The 13,647-nt window shown below is 58.0% G+C and overlaps 2 protein-coding genes across 2 annotated transcripts in view; one reads left to right on the top strand and one right to left on the bottom strand.

Moving 5' to 3' along the window:
- The window catches only part of ZSWIM5 (zinc finger SWIM-type containing 5), a 97,290-nt gene extending 88,065 nt beyond the window's left edge, over window positions 1–9,225 (top strand). The window contains exons 8-14 of the mRNA XM_084266230.1: window positions 706–843; window positions 1,318–1,578; window positions 2,014–2,149; window positions 3,843–4,000; window positions 5,743–5,906; window positions 6,220–6,301; window positions 6,699–9,225. Coding sequence (XP_084122356.1) covers window positions 706–843; window positions 1,318–1,578; window positions 2,014–2,149; window positions 3,843–4,000; window positions 5,743–5,906; window positions 6,220–6,301; window positions 6,699–7,561 — 1,802 coding nt within the window. The 3' untranslated portion in view covers window positions 7,562–9,225. The remainder of the gene's footprint in view (window positions 1–705; window positions 844–1,317; window positions 1,579–2,013; window positions 2,150–3,842; window positions 4,001–5,742; window positions 5,907–6,219; window positions 6,302–6,698) is intronic.
- A 998-nt stretch (window positions 9,226–10,223) lies between these two features.
- Window positions 10,224–13,479, bottom strand: UROD (uroporphyrinogen decarboxylase). The gene is made up of 10 exons (XM_084266507.1): window positions 13,413–13,479; window positions 12,589–12,701; window positions 12,426–12,505; window positions 12,195–12,257; window positions 11,900–12,097; window positions 11,496–11,657; window positions 11,219–11,356; window positions 10,976–11,076; window positions 10,640–10,706; window positions 10,224–10,501 (listed from the first exon to the last, which is right to left on the bottom strand). Exons 1-10 carry the CDS (start codon window positions 13,433–13,435, stop codon window positions 10,337–10,339), a joined length of 1,110 nt encoding a protein of 369 aa, XP_084122633.1. The 5' UTR covers window positions 13,436–13,479; the 3' UTR covers window positions 10,224–10,336.
- Window positions 13,480–13,647: the final 168 nt, after the last annotated feature.

The following is a 13,647-nucleotide window of genomic DNA, read 5'->3' on the forward strand; positions in this document are numbered from 1 at the left end:
TTTTAAGACTCACTGGGAGTCTCAGAATCGCAGAATCACAAGGTTGGAAAAGACCTTTAAGATCATCGAGTCCAACTGTTCCTGTCCTATGATAAACCATATCCCTAAGTACCTCATCTACCCTTTTTTCAAGCACATCCAGGGATGGTGACTCAACCCCCTCCCTGGGCAGCCTGTTCAACATCCTGACAACTGTTTCAGTGAAAAATTTTTTCCTAACATCTAATGTGACCCTGCCCTGGCGCAGCTTCGTGCTGTTTCCCCTTGTCCTATCTCCTATCACCTCCTGTCTCTGTCATCTCTGGAGAAATTCCTGCTTGTGTTTCCAAAACATTCAGGCTACCATTGCAAACGAGTCCCTGAGCTGCAGGTCTGACTTTATAGGCTCCCATCAGGGGACTGTGCAGCCCCCTGTGTCCTCCTGGAACTCGGAATGAGCCACTGCATCTTAATGGCCTTAGGGGCACCTTTTTTTCTTTTGTGGGGTGCCTGCTCCCTCTGATGTCTGTGGCAGCCTGTGGAGTGGCTGCTCTGAGCTGCTCTTTGCCTTCACAAGCTGCCATGCCCAGGTTGGCCCTGGAGGTCCCCATGTCCCAGACCCATAGGGTAAGAAAAGGCCTTTGGTCTCAGAGACCTCTCTGAGTGCAGAACAGGTCTTTAAATTCCTCGCTTTTAATGTCTTCCTGTTCCATGTTTTTCTTGCAGAGCTGCTGCAGCGAGGAGCAACAACCATCACCAACCTGGAGGGCTGGGTAGGCCACCCTCTGAACCCCATTGGCTGCCTCTTCCTCACCCTGACTGAAGCTTGTAGACTAGAAGAAGAAAACTGCCTTGAAATTTCAGGTACCGAGCGCGGCTCCTGCCTCCCTTCCCGGTGGCTGTGGCCGAACCGAGCCCGACTGGCAGACCCTGGGCACAGGTCTGGGGCTCAGGACTCCTCAGGTCCAGATCTGTCCTCTCTGGCAGCAGGCAGGGCAGAGCTGCAGTGCAGAGAAAGGGGAATTAGTGCCCTGAGTTTTCCCAGCCTTCAGGGTTTGCAGCCAGAGCCGGACCAAGGTGTGCTGGCCCATGGGAAGGCTCTGGTGTCAGCTGTGCACCCTGTAGCACAGGTCTCAGGTCTCATGCATCTCTTAATGAGAGCAGGAAGGAGGCTGAAGGCCCCATCTGCCCTAGGGAGCTTTCCTCCATCCGCTCTGGGTGACCGAAGGCAGGCAGTAAGGGGACTGTAGGTCTTGCTTCTGAAGTTGAGAAGTGTTTCTCTCTGCCGTGGTTCTGCCCCTTGGGAAGGCTCTTCTAACCTTCTTCCCCTTCTTCCAGATGCTGGGGACTCCAAACCTCCAGTGTATCAACATGTCCCCGTCGCAACCGGCAGCCAAGACAGCGGCGAGTCCTACCTGTCCCTGGCCTTAGAGGTGGCCCTGATGGGGATGGGTCAGCAGAGGGTGATGCCTGAAGGTCTCTATGCCCAGGACAAGGTGTGTCGCAACGAGGAGCAGATCATTGCCCGGCTGCAGGACCTCGAGCTGGACCCAGTGCTGGTGCAGACCCTTCGGAAGCAGTGCATCTTGCTGCTGGAAGGTGGGGGCTTAGTCCATCTAGCTGGCTCCTGTGTCTTAGCTCAGTGCTGGTAACATTTCCAGGGTGCCCTTTCCAAATCTTACACCTGGCTGACACCATCCTGGCTTCTTCCTCTGTGAGTGTGGTGCTGAGCCTGTCGGATGGCTGCTCTGCCCCACCATGTGTCAAAGCAAGGATTTGCTGACATCCCTGGAGCACCCTGTAACACATCAGAGGTGTTACAGGGAAGGGTGCTAAGCACAGGGACTCAGTTTCTGAGGGATTTTGACCTCAAAGGGTTTTTAGAAAAGGAAAGAGCAGCCTTTTGCCCTGGATCCAAATTGAATAATGCACCAGCGAGCTGCTGAGCAGATTGTCAAAGCTTTGAGGTGGTGCAAACCCCAGCCACAGATCCTGCTGTGCTAATTATGGCTGATGGGCTCTGCTTCCACCTAGGTGGTCCCTTCAGCGGCTTGGGAGAAGTCATCCACCGTGAGAGTGTCCCCATGCACACCTTTGCCAAATACCTGTTCTCTGCCCTGCTGCCCCACGATGCAGATCTGGCGTACAAGCTGGCTTTGCGGGCCATGAGGTGGGTGCATGTTTTATTCTGTCTCTGCCCCCCCATCCCTCACCCCACGTTTTGCTTCTCTCTGCTCACCCGGGAAGCTGGGATCCTTTGCAACCCTAAAGCAAGGGTGGGAGTGGAGGCAGGCTTGAGCTCACCATCCTTGGGATCATCCTGGGCAGCATGTAGAGCTGCACGGGCACCAAGCAGCAGTGCGAAGAGACTCCTGCTCTCTGCTTGGGCAATTCCTGGTTTTCAAGCTCCATCTGTAGGGAATTTCATGGACCTGATGATACCTGCTGGTCCGGCCCTCAGCCCAACCCCTTGCCCCAGGCTGGACTGCCACCTGGCCAGTCGGGTGACAGGCGTCCTCCCCTGGAACAGGTCCCAGGCAGGCACAGAGCTGTCATCTGCCTTCTGTCTGCCAGGCCACAGGCTCCCTGCAGCCCATGCTGCTCGCAGGAAGGGTGGTTATCCTGGCACAGATGATTTGCCCTGGGCTCCAGGATGCCACAGAGCTGGGCACAGAGCACGGGCCCACTCTGTTCTCCATTAAAGCTCAAAACTGTCTGTGGGACTGGGGACATGGCCAATGTCTACAGAGAGAGCTGCCCTCTCCAGGGAGAGCTGCTCTATCTTCCTCCCCAGTGCATGACATGCCTCAGACATCAGCCTGTGTTTTCTGTCAGGGGCTGGATGGGTCCTGAAAAGGCTAGAATTTCCCAAATGAGTCAATGCATGAAGGGCCATAAACCTCAGAGCATCCCAGTGCCCTCTCCCATCAATGCCATTGTCCTTGTGGCATTTTGTCAGTGAAATGGGCTGTCTCTCCCCAGCACCAAGGGCAGTTCTGAAATCTCCCTGTCCTGGGAAAAGGTGCTCAGGAGGACAGCAAGGCCTAGAAGATCAGCCAAGGGCCTTTGCAGTGTGTAAGGACACCATACCCCACCAAACCCAAGACCTCCAGCTGCCAAACAGGAATGGGACTGAGTGCCCTAGAACCCCCTGTGTCGGGGTGCCTGACCTGGGCTGGGAAGGCTCGGCTCCTGCTGCCCTGTGGGCACCCCAGGCCTGGGAGAGAGAGGAAGGCAGAGGTGGTTGGGTGCTCTGTGTCCAGGGGGACAGTTTCCCTCCTGCATGCCTCAAAGGTCTATTGATTAGTGACACCAGCACTCAGTAGTTTAAGAGCCACCATAGTTCTGTCACTATGGCTGGTGACGTGAGACTCCTACTCCCCTTTCTTAGGCTTCCTTCTCCCCCAGTTTTCCAGGCTTTTAGATATTCCACAAAAGCAGGTAACCCAAACCGGCTGCGGAGGCCCTGGGGAAATGTGCTGCTGCTTCTGATCACAACTGGGCGTTTTAAGAAGAACCAGATGATAAAGCCAGGAGTTCTGCCGGGTGCTCTGACATGAAAGGAGCAGGGAGGGGAAGAGGGATTTTTCTTTTCTCATTTTTTTTCTCTCTTCTTTTTTCCCCTTTTTTTTTTTCCCTGAGACTTGTGCTTTTCCTTACAAGTTTATAAATCACTTCACGGATCATTCTCATCCTTTCAAGTCGGTCTCAGATTGATCTCTGTGCCCATGTGTTGAGCACACAGCTCTTACACGTGCACGGCAGCAGGATGCTTTCAACAGCTGCCAGTGCCTCAGGGAGAATGGGGGCAAAGCCGGGGCTGGCCCAGGGTCTGACGTTACCTCTTCCTGTCTGCCCTTCAGGTTGCCTGTCCTGGAGACCACGGCACCGTCTGGAGACGTGACTCACCCCCACCACCTGGTCTCAGTGGTCCCCAGCAGATACCCGCGCTGGTTCACCCTGGGGCACCTGGAGTCACAGCAGTGTGAGCTGGCCTCCACCATGCTCACAGCAGCCAAAGGTTGGTGGTGGGGCAGTTCTGGGACAGGGGTGATGGGACAGTGCAACGCGAGAGTGCCAAAGGGATTTTATTGGAGGAAAGAGGGAACTCCTACTTCTGCTCCCTCGTGCACCAACAGAGACTGGCTGGGTGCCCCATGCACAGGGCACAGTGACCTGGCCTCGAAGCATCTCACCAGAGTCCAGAATCTCCATGGCTCTCCCAAAGGGCCCCAAAGCTTGTGGAATGGAAGGGTGGGATGGAAGGTTCCTAGGAGGTGCAGGCAACCCCACAGAGATGCCAGCTACAGTGCTGCGGATCCTGGGTAGTGCTGGACCATGCATGCCCTCAAGCATGGTCAGCTGCCAGGTCAGCTAGCCCTGCCAGATGTGATGTGGGTTCATGCCATGGTTTACTTTGAAGGTGCTTATCCTTTTACTTCTGCTTTGTCTCTTCATGCTCTGTGGTGATAATCTTGCACAAGCTGTGGGAGAGAGAAGACCTCCCTGTGCACCAAACCATGTGCGGCTTTTGGCAGGGCTGGAGGTGGAGACAGCTGTGCTGGGTAGGACACCTTAGTCCCAGCCACAGGGGCCTCATGAAACACCTCCTCACTGGTCTGTTGGGCCTTTGGTTCCTGCTCAGGCACAATGATGGGGAGCACAGGCTTTTCATTAAACACGCCTCTGTCCAGAAACCATCCCCACCAGGCTGGTGAGTGCATTGTGCCTCATGAGGGTTGGTGTGGCAAGCAGTTGCTACTGCCCACTGCTGTCCTGCATAGTCTGCAGCAGCCTCCAGCACCCGGTACTGACAGCCTGATGGGGAAGATGCTGCTTCCCCATGAGGTGGGAGGTAAATGAGCTGCGAGAAAGCTCCAGCCACGCTGCTTCGGCAGCCTCTTCTCTCCATCCAGCCCTCCTCCTCCTGGCTGCTTTTCCTGGACTGATGGTGTCCTGGCCATGCCTTGCAGTGCCCTGATGGCGTATTCTTTAGGTTCTTCTCCCTTCCAGCACCTAATGGAGATGAGGTTTTTATGCCAGGGTTGTAGGGCTGCTGGATGGCACCTGTTTCTCCCACCATCCCCTTTGCCAGGTGTTCCCTTGCCACAGCATGTCCTGATGTGATCCTGCATCCTTGCAGCCTCTCTCGCCTGCACCCCCACAAGCCATTTTAGGGAGGATTTTGGTGGCAGTGGAAGCGGCTGCTGTGGGCGGCAGGCGATATCTTTAGCTATTACTCACCCGCGGTGTCCCTGGGTGCCCAGGTGCAGTGCTGGGTTTTTCACCCTGCTGAGCATTATTTGGCTTTCTCAGTGTGAGGTTCATGTGCTCAGTTTATGACTACGGGGGTAGAAATGGGAACCTGGCACAAAGCAGAGGGACCTGATGTGGCACGTTGGCATCTCTGGTCTGAATCCACACCAAAGGTCCTTCTCCCCACCCTGTGTCCCACAGGGGCTGACAGAACTTCCCAAGATGGATGCAGGACCATGATACTATTATGCCCTGATGGGTCTCTGTTCCAAGCTGCCCAGTGCCATCACATATCCTTGCACCCATGGCTTCCTGTGGCAGGCGACTCAGAGCATCACTGGGGGCTGTGATCCTCCCTTTTTGGGGGTGTCTCAAACTCTCTTGGCCCTGAGTACTGCGTGCCTGACCTGTGACACATCCAGGACCACCCAGTGCAGGCAGGAGATGGGGCTGGAGGGCGAAGGTGTGGGGAGGCTGAGCCATCTGACTCTTATTGCCTGTGCTCAGGGGACATGCTGCGCCTACGCACAGTGCTGGAGGCCATCCAGAAGAATATCCACTCCTCCTCCTTGATCTTCAAGCTGGCCCAGGATGCATTCAAGATTGCCACGCCGGCTGACAGCAACTCGGACACAACACTGCTCAACGTGGCGCTGGAGCTGGGGCTCCAGGTATGGGACGGCCCTGGGGGTACTGGTGGTGCTTTTGCCCCATGTACTGCAGCAGCAGCGCTGGTGACGGTTTTCCACCAAGCAGGCTGTCTGCTGTGGATGGAGGGAGTGAATCCATCCCTGCATGGCCCTGAGGAGGGGAGCTCTGCCCTGGGAGGCCCCTGTGCCTGCTGCACTTTGGATGGAGGCAAGGCAGTGTTGGGGAGCTGGTAGCCACCCATGCCAGAGGGATTTTTTTGGGGGAGTGTCACTGTGTTGGGTGGCCTCATTGGAGCCCTGTGGGGCGGCTGGTCACCCCAAGTTTGCCTCGCAGGTGATGCGCATGACCTTGTCCACCCTCAACTGGCGGCGGCGGGAGATGGTGAGGTGGCTGGTGACATGCGCTACTGAAGTGGGTGAGTGCCTCGCCGTGCTGGGGGGATCCAGCCTGCACGCGGTGGGAGTGGGGTGGGCACAGACATCCCAGGGTCGCTCATAGCCCTGGGCATCTCAGCCTTCCTGGGTCGCCTATTTCTTCCTGGGTAACTGGATGCAACAGCTGGCAGAGCTGGGGCCACAGTTGTTGTATGGGTTTGGGACTGGGACAGGTCCCCCGTACCTGGGCTGGGTCAGTGGTGTTCACTGTGCCAGCTGTGTGGCAACACAGGGTAGCCTCTGCCTGTCCCCTCTGTCCTGTCCCTGCAGAGCAGACACAGCAGCAGCTGGCTTTGCCCTGGCTCCGGGGGCTCAGAAGAGCCCTGTGATCCAAGCCACGCCCTGGGGCTGTGCCATAACCCTGGTGTTTTCTTGCAGGGGTGAGGGCCCTGGTGAGCATCCTGCAGAGCTGGTACTCGTTGTTCACTCCCACGGAAGCCACCAGCATCGTCGCAGCCACAGTGATGTCCCACAACACCATCCTGCGTCTGAGCCTGGACTACCCACAGCGGGAAGAGCTGGCCAGCTGTGCCCGCACCCTGGCCCTGCAGTGTGCCATGAAGGACCCACAGAACTGCGCCCTGTCCGCCCTGACCCTCTGCGAGAAGGACCACATCGCCTTCGAGACTGCCTACCAGATCGTCATCGACGCCGCCTCCACCGGCATGACCTACACCCAGCTCTTCACCATCGCTCGCTACATGGAGCACCGGGGCTACCCGCTGCGGGCATTCAAACTGGCCTCGTTGGCCATGACGCATCTCAACCTGGCCTACAACCAGGACACGCACCCAGCCATCAACGACGTGCTCTGGGCTTGCGCCTTGAGCCACTCCCTGGGCAAAAACGAGCTGGCAGCCATCATCCCGCTGGTGGTGAAGAGCGTGCACTGTGCCACGGTGCTCTCGGACATCCTTCGCCGCTGCACCATGACGGCCCCAGGGCTAGCAGGCATCCCTGGCCGCAGGAACTCGGGGAAGCTGATGTCCACCGACAAAGCGCCCCTGCGGCAGCTGCTGGATGCGACGATAAGCGCCTACATCAACACCACCCACTCCCGGCTCACCCACATCAGCCCGCGGCACTACGGGGAGTTCATCGAGTTCCTCAGCAAGGCCAGGGAGACCTTCCTCCTGGCGCAGGACGGGCACATACAGTTCGCCCAGTTCATTGACAATCTCAAACAAATCTATAAAGGCAAGAAAAAACTGATGCTGCTGGTGCGGGAACGGTTTGGGTGAGCCCCGGCCCTCGCCACCCTCACTGGCAGGGTCCGGCTGCAGCACGGGGACTCGGGAGAGAAGAAGGAAGGAAAGTAGAGATCACCTTCCCCCCATCAGCAGAGGCTGCTCTGTTCTGGTCTTCTGTTTCTTTTTGTTTTGTTTTTCTTTCTCTTTTTTTTTTTTTTGTGGGGTTTGTTTATTATTGTTTTTTTCCCTTCTTTCTTGGATTTAACCATTTCACACGCTGAGAGGATCCAGAGATTCCTTGGGCACAAACCAAAAGGCAACCACGGGGGAAAAAGAAAAAGAATGGTTCACTCAGCCCCATGCCCTCCCTTGCCAATACCAAAAGCTAACCTGGAAATCTAATACCTCTTTCCTGAAGGAAGCAGTCGCTGGAGGGATCTGAAGGTTGCAAAGTACAAAACAAGAATTGTTGAAATTACGTGGGGAATTTAAAAATAAATTAAAAATAATTTAAAAAAAAAAAAAGGCGAGCAAAGAAACCTGCAACACTAGAACCTCATGCGTCACCAAAAGCGATGGCTTTGCAGAGCGCTTCTCCCACCCGCCCGAGACTTGCAAACTCCTCTTATTTGTGAAGATACTTCAATAAAAACAAGTAAAAGTAACTGTTCTCAGGGATTGCTTACTAAAAGTAACACAAAAAGAAAAAAAAAAAAAAGCATTTATGATACTGTAAATACTATAGTATATGTGTCAATTATTAAATTGTAAAGTTATAATTATTTATAATTCTGTCTTTTATTTGGGGGATACTTGAAATTGTCGTGGGCTGGGGCGATTATTTTTATTATTGCTATTATTATTATTATTATAACTATTATTTAAAAAGAAAAAAAACCACACAAAACAAAACCACGGACAGAAAAAAGAGGAGGAGACACGCAAACAATTCTCAGGTTCCCACGGCATCGTCAGCAGCGAGAAGGGTTTGGGGGGAGGCGAACGTCCGCTCGACTCGCAGCCCTGGGACGGACAGACGGACGGATGAAAAGAGGAGCAGCAGCCCAGCGCTTGAGGACAGCGGAGGGACGGACTCGGAGCGATGCTCGCATGGATGCAGGTGGATGCTGGCGATGGAGGACTTGAGCCCGTCGCCTCGCACGCAGCCGTCTCCCGGCGGGTGCAGGGGTGCGAGGTGCCTGGGTGGGGTGTGGGCACCAGCGCTGCTCCCGGGGATGGAGCAGGGGAAGGTGCAGCCGTGCCGCCTCCCCGCACCGTTCTGCTTCCTGGCTCCATGGTGCAGGCGACACACAGCCCTTCCCAGCTTCACCCCACACCGGGGGCAGATGCTCCAGCCCCGGGCCAGCGGCGATTCGGTTTGGGTTCGTTTTTTTGACAGCGGGTCGGGAGGGCCGGGGGCATGCCAGGGCCGGGCTGGACGGTGACTTGTAGTTAGAGAACGTGGGCTAGTTATCTGCTGTCTGGTTTGACTTGTACGTTTTGGCAAGTGACTTGTGCCTGCGCTCCGGCCAGGAAACCAGTTGTACTCGGTCTCTGTCACCACCGAAATCGCGGTCTTCAACCAGTCTGTTTCTCTCTTTATTTTTCCTTCTTTTGGGTTTTTTCCCCCCCTTTTTTTTTTTTTTTTTTGCGTGCGTGTCTGTGTGTGTGCGACCTCTTCATCTGATGTTTAATAATAAAAGGGATGAACGTTACTGCCTGGATCTCTGCTGCCTTTCTCTGATACTGGAGGGGTCGCCGCCGCCTTGCTGGGCAGAGCCCTGGGGAGGAGGCACCATCGCAGCACCCTATGGTCCCCAGCTCCTGTGCCCGAAGGTGGGGGCCAGAACAGCAGGAAGACACCCTGGCAGTGTCAGGGTGTGATTCCCTGCCCACCCTGGGCACTGCCTGGTCTGTGGCGGCCAGAGCAGGGTTGGTGCCTGTGTCTTCATCCATCCTCCAGCCAGCCTGGGCCACAGCTAGCACGCTGCACCAGGGATGAGGTGGCACGGAATCAGCCCTGGGTTCCTGGGTGCTGCAAGCACCCTCAGCTGCTCTCTGCAGGGTTTGCTGAGGCCCAGCCAGACTTGGTCGCAAGAGTGCAAGGAGATGGGGGAGGTTTGTGTGGGGAAGAGAGCTCCTGGAGCACTGGGTCCCAAAGAGGCTCCAGGGCCTGGAGAAGGGGGATGGGGGTGCTAGGGCCATGGTGTATCTGCTGCCATGCCAGCCAGCATGGGTGTGCTGGTATCTGGAGGGGTCCTGCCATGTGGCTGGCCGTCCCCCACCCCAGTGCATCCTGCTGGGTGGGTGCCCACCCTCAGTGATGTCCTGGATCCATGTCATGGTCCCTGTTCACACCCAAGTAGGACTGTGGCAGCTGGGAGCACCCAGCTCCCAGTCAGGCTGGGACCCTGCCAGCCTCAGGCAGCCCACCTCCCCTTGCAGGCCCAAGCATACCCACAGTGCTGGGTGATGCCTACGGCACTCTGGGCTCTCAACTTCTCCCTCAAGCCCTTGGGGCAACACTGCAGCCTGGCAGGGCCAGGCAGCCCCTCTGCTTTGCATACATCCCTGGTTGCCCATTCTGACCTGCAGGATGGGGCTCAGAGGCTCCCCTTGACCTCGCATGCCCTGCTGCCAAACTGCCCTCGCTGACCCCCCTCCTCTAGGACCATCCGCTTGCCCGTCCCCCCATCCAGAGCCACACGGCTGCTGCAGAAAAGGAGCTGGTTTAATGCTGCAGCCCAGCCTGGAGCAAGCCCTGGGACAACACGCTACTTGGGGTGACTGAGTCCAAACTGGAGTCCTGTCCCCAAGCCCCCAGGCTCAGCTGTGCTTGTTGATGTGGCGGGAGTGACTGTGCACCGCCTCCACAAAGGCACCCACATGCTCTGGGTTCATGTCAGGGTAGAGGCCATGGCCCAGGTTGGCGATGTAGCGTTGGGTTCCAAAATCCTCCAGCATCTTCTTCACCAGCTCTCCAATCTTCTCCTGTAGGCACAGCAGGATACCATGGGTCAGCCCCATCCAACCCCACTACTCCCCAGCCAGTAGGACACAAGCCAGGGTTGCAGGTGGGGAAACTGAAGCTGGTACTAGCCCCTGTTGCTGGTCATGGTCATGGCTCACCTTGGGTGCATAGAGAGCACAGGGATCCAGGTTCCCTTGTAGGGTGACATCTTTCCCTGTTTGTGCACTGCAGCAGGGAGGAAGCAGGCAAGGTGTTGCATGTGGAGCAGAGGTTGGCAGCAGCCGGGTGGCTGCAGCCCCCATCACAGGGCACACGGGACCCCATCAGTGCAGCCTCTGGTTGCTGTGAGGTCCCCACAGCACGGGGAGGGGGGGCAACTATCCTTATCACTGGAGCAGAAATCTCCAGTCCTGAGATGGCTTGGGGCAGAAGAAGAGGGCAGGGTACCCAGCCAAGGGTGCTGCCCAGGGACCCCAGAGCTCTGCCAGACTTACCGAGCTTCCTGGGGCCGGATGGTCCAGTCGAGACCAACCACCTCATAACCAGCATGCGCCAGGTCGCGCAGCGCGTAGTGTGCGTCCTTCGCAAAGATGATCTGGAGAAGGAGATAAGCAGTAACCCTGCTATAGGTCAGGCCCCCCCTCCATGGGCTAGGCTGAGGGAGGCAGATACCAGGGGTGCACCCCTCTCCAGAACTCCCCCAGATGCCAGGGTCACTCCAGGCAGCCCTGACTCACCATGGGCACCAGGGGCAGCGCCTCCTCCTTCAGCTTGCTCTTGACAGCCTGGGCGATGTCTCGGATGTAAGGCAGGGCAAAATCCTGGAACTGCTCTGGGCCCAGGTGTCCCGCATGGGACTCGAACAGCTGGAGCGCCTGCCGGGGACACGGAGCTGGGAGAACCGCACCACAGCCCCTCCTCCTCCTCCTCCTCCCAGAAACTGGACTCCCTCTGGTCCCTTGTTCTCTATCCCTGCCCTCCTGCTTGGCCCTGTCACCATGACCCAGGACACACCTGCGCTCCAGCAGCCACCTGCCCCACCAGGTAGTCAGTGATGACATTGGTCAGCAGCCGCAGCAGCTGGTGGCTTGCCTCGGGGTGACGGTAGAGCCAGCTCTTGGCCTTGGCCATTGTAGTGGAGCCACCACCTTCAATCATGTAGGACATGAGTGTCCACTGCAGGAAGGAAAGGAGTGGAGTGAGGAGAGTGATGGAGGTAGAAGACCACTCAAGGGGACAGTCAACAGTGCTGAAGGTAGGACCTGTGAGCATGCCAGAGGCTGGGATGCAACTGCTCCTGCATTGAATGTCCCCTACCTATGCACCCCTATAGCATGCACAGCTCTGGAGGTGTCACAGCCAGTGTCACCCCAGGAGAAGGAGCTGGGAAGCCCACATGGAGGAGCCACATCACTTACAGGCGCCCCAGAGAAGCCGATGAGGGGCACCCTGCCCTCCAGGCTGTGTCGTGTCAGCGTGATGGCCTGAAAGACGTAACCCAGCTCTGCAGTTACATCCACCTTCTGTCGCAGCTTCAGCAGATCCTCTACCTCCTTCAGGGGCTCTGTGAATGTGGGTCCTTTACCAGGGACCATGACAACCTCCATGCCCAGTGCCTAGGGACAGAGGAGAATGGAAGAAGCAGAAATCATGTTACCCCAAACCCAGACTGGTTCCCATTTGCTGCTCCCCACCTCTGGCCATGGCTCTCACCTGAGGCACCACCAAGATGTCAGAGAAGATGATAGCAGCATCCAGGGGAAATCGTCTGAGTGGCTGCAGAGGGGAAGAGGTAGCATCAGTGAGGGGCTAGGACCCCCCCAAGGAGGACCTGGACAAGCACATGGGGCTGCACAACCACTGGGGACAGCCAAACTCCAGGTTTCTTTCCATCCCCATCTGGACAGGGAGAGGGGACACACGGACCCACCAAGAGATTCTCACCTGCAGCGTCAGCTCACAACACAGTTTGGGGCTTCGGCACGTGGCAAAGAAATCCTGCGCTGCCCGTGTCTCCCGAAACTCTGCAAAGGGCCAGCACGAGCATTACGGGGTGCACACCAGGGCCCCTCTCCCTGTCCCCACCTGTGCTCCCTCGCCGGCTCACCGGGCAGGTAGCGCCCTGCCTGGCGCATGCACCACACCGGCGTGTGCTCCGTCTCCTCCCCGCGCGCTGCTCGCAGGAACGTGTCATTCTTCAGCTTGGGGAAGCCCTTGGGGCTACAGGTGAAAGAGCAGATACGGGTCACCCACGAGGGATCAGGGTGCCCCATCGGACCCCGGTGGCTGGGGGCACCAGGGCCAGCGGCCTGTCCCCTCTCCCCAGCTGGTGACCGCAGGGAAAGGTCACCAAATGTGCTAAACGCCCCCCCCCCATCCCGCTCCGGGGCCTCTTCCCGCCCGGGATGACGGGGCCCTCCCTAGGGAGAGGCGATGTCCAGCACCCATGAGATTAAGTTATCGGGGCCAGCAGTCACTCCCGCCTGGAGAGATTTGGGGCCAGTGGGGCGCGGGACGAGCAGCCCCGCCACTGGCGTCCCCAGCGCCTATCTGCGCCGCGCAGACCCCGCAGGCCCAGGCACCCGCTGAGGTGGCGGCCGCCCGTCCCCTGTCTCCCCCCACGGCGGTGTCACCCCCGGGGGGCTGCGGGAGCCGGGCCAGCCGCAGGGACAGGGGAGCCGGGGATGGGGGTAGGCGGGGGCAGCACCGTCCTGCTGCGGCGGGCGGGAGCCAGGGGGACAAAGTTCCCAGAGCCTCCAGTGCGGGATCGGTGACTTCGCTGCCGGACCAGCGGCCCCGCCGACCCACGCCAGTGCGGGGCCGCTACTCCCAGCGCCCCCCCGTGCGTGCCTCCCCCTCACCGCACTAGGGGACGGGGCAGGGAGGAGGAATCGCAGGCCTGTACCGCCCTCCCCGGCCCCGATTACTCACAGTAGCCGCTCACCACCCTCCATCCTCCCACGCCGCTCTCCGACACCTCCGTTGCTTCCCGACGCGACCCGGCCCGCCCCCGCTCCGCCCCTGGCCCGCCCCTCCGGTGCCGCCATCTTGCCGTAGCCCCGCCTCTTCCGCACGCCGCCATCCTGTTCGGCTTCGCCTTATTCCGTACGCCTCCATCTTGCCCGGCGCCCCGCTCCTCCGAACGAGACTTGGGCGCCGCCATCTT

This window comes from Gallinula chloropus, assembly GCF_964237585.1.
Source record: "Gallinula chloropus genome assembly, chromosome: 6".
NCBI lineage: Eukaryota > Metazoa > Chordata > Aves > Gruiformes > Rallidae > Gallinula > Gallinula chloropus.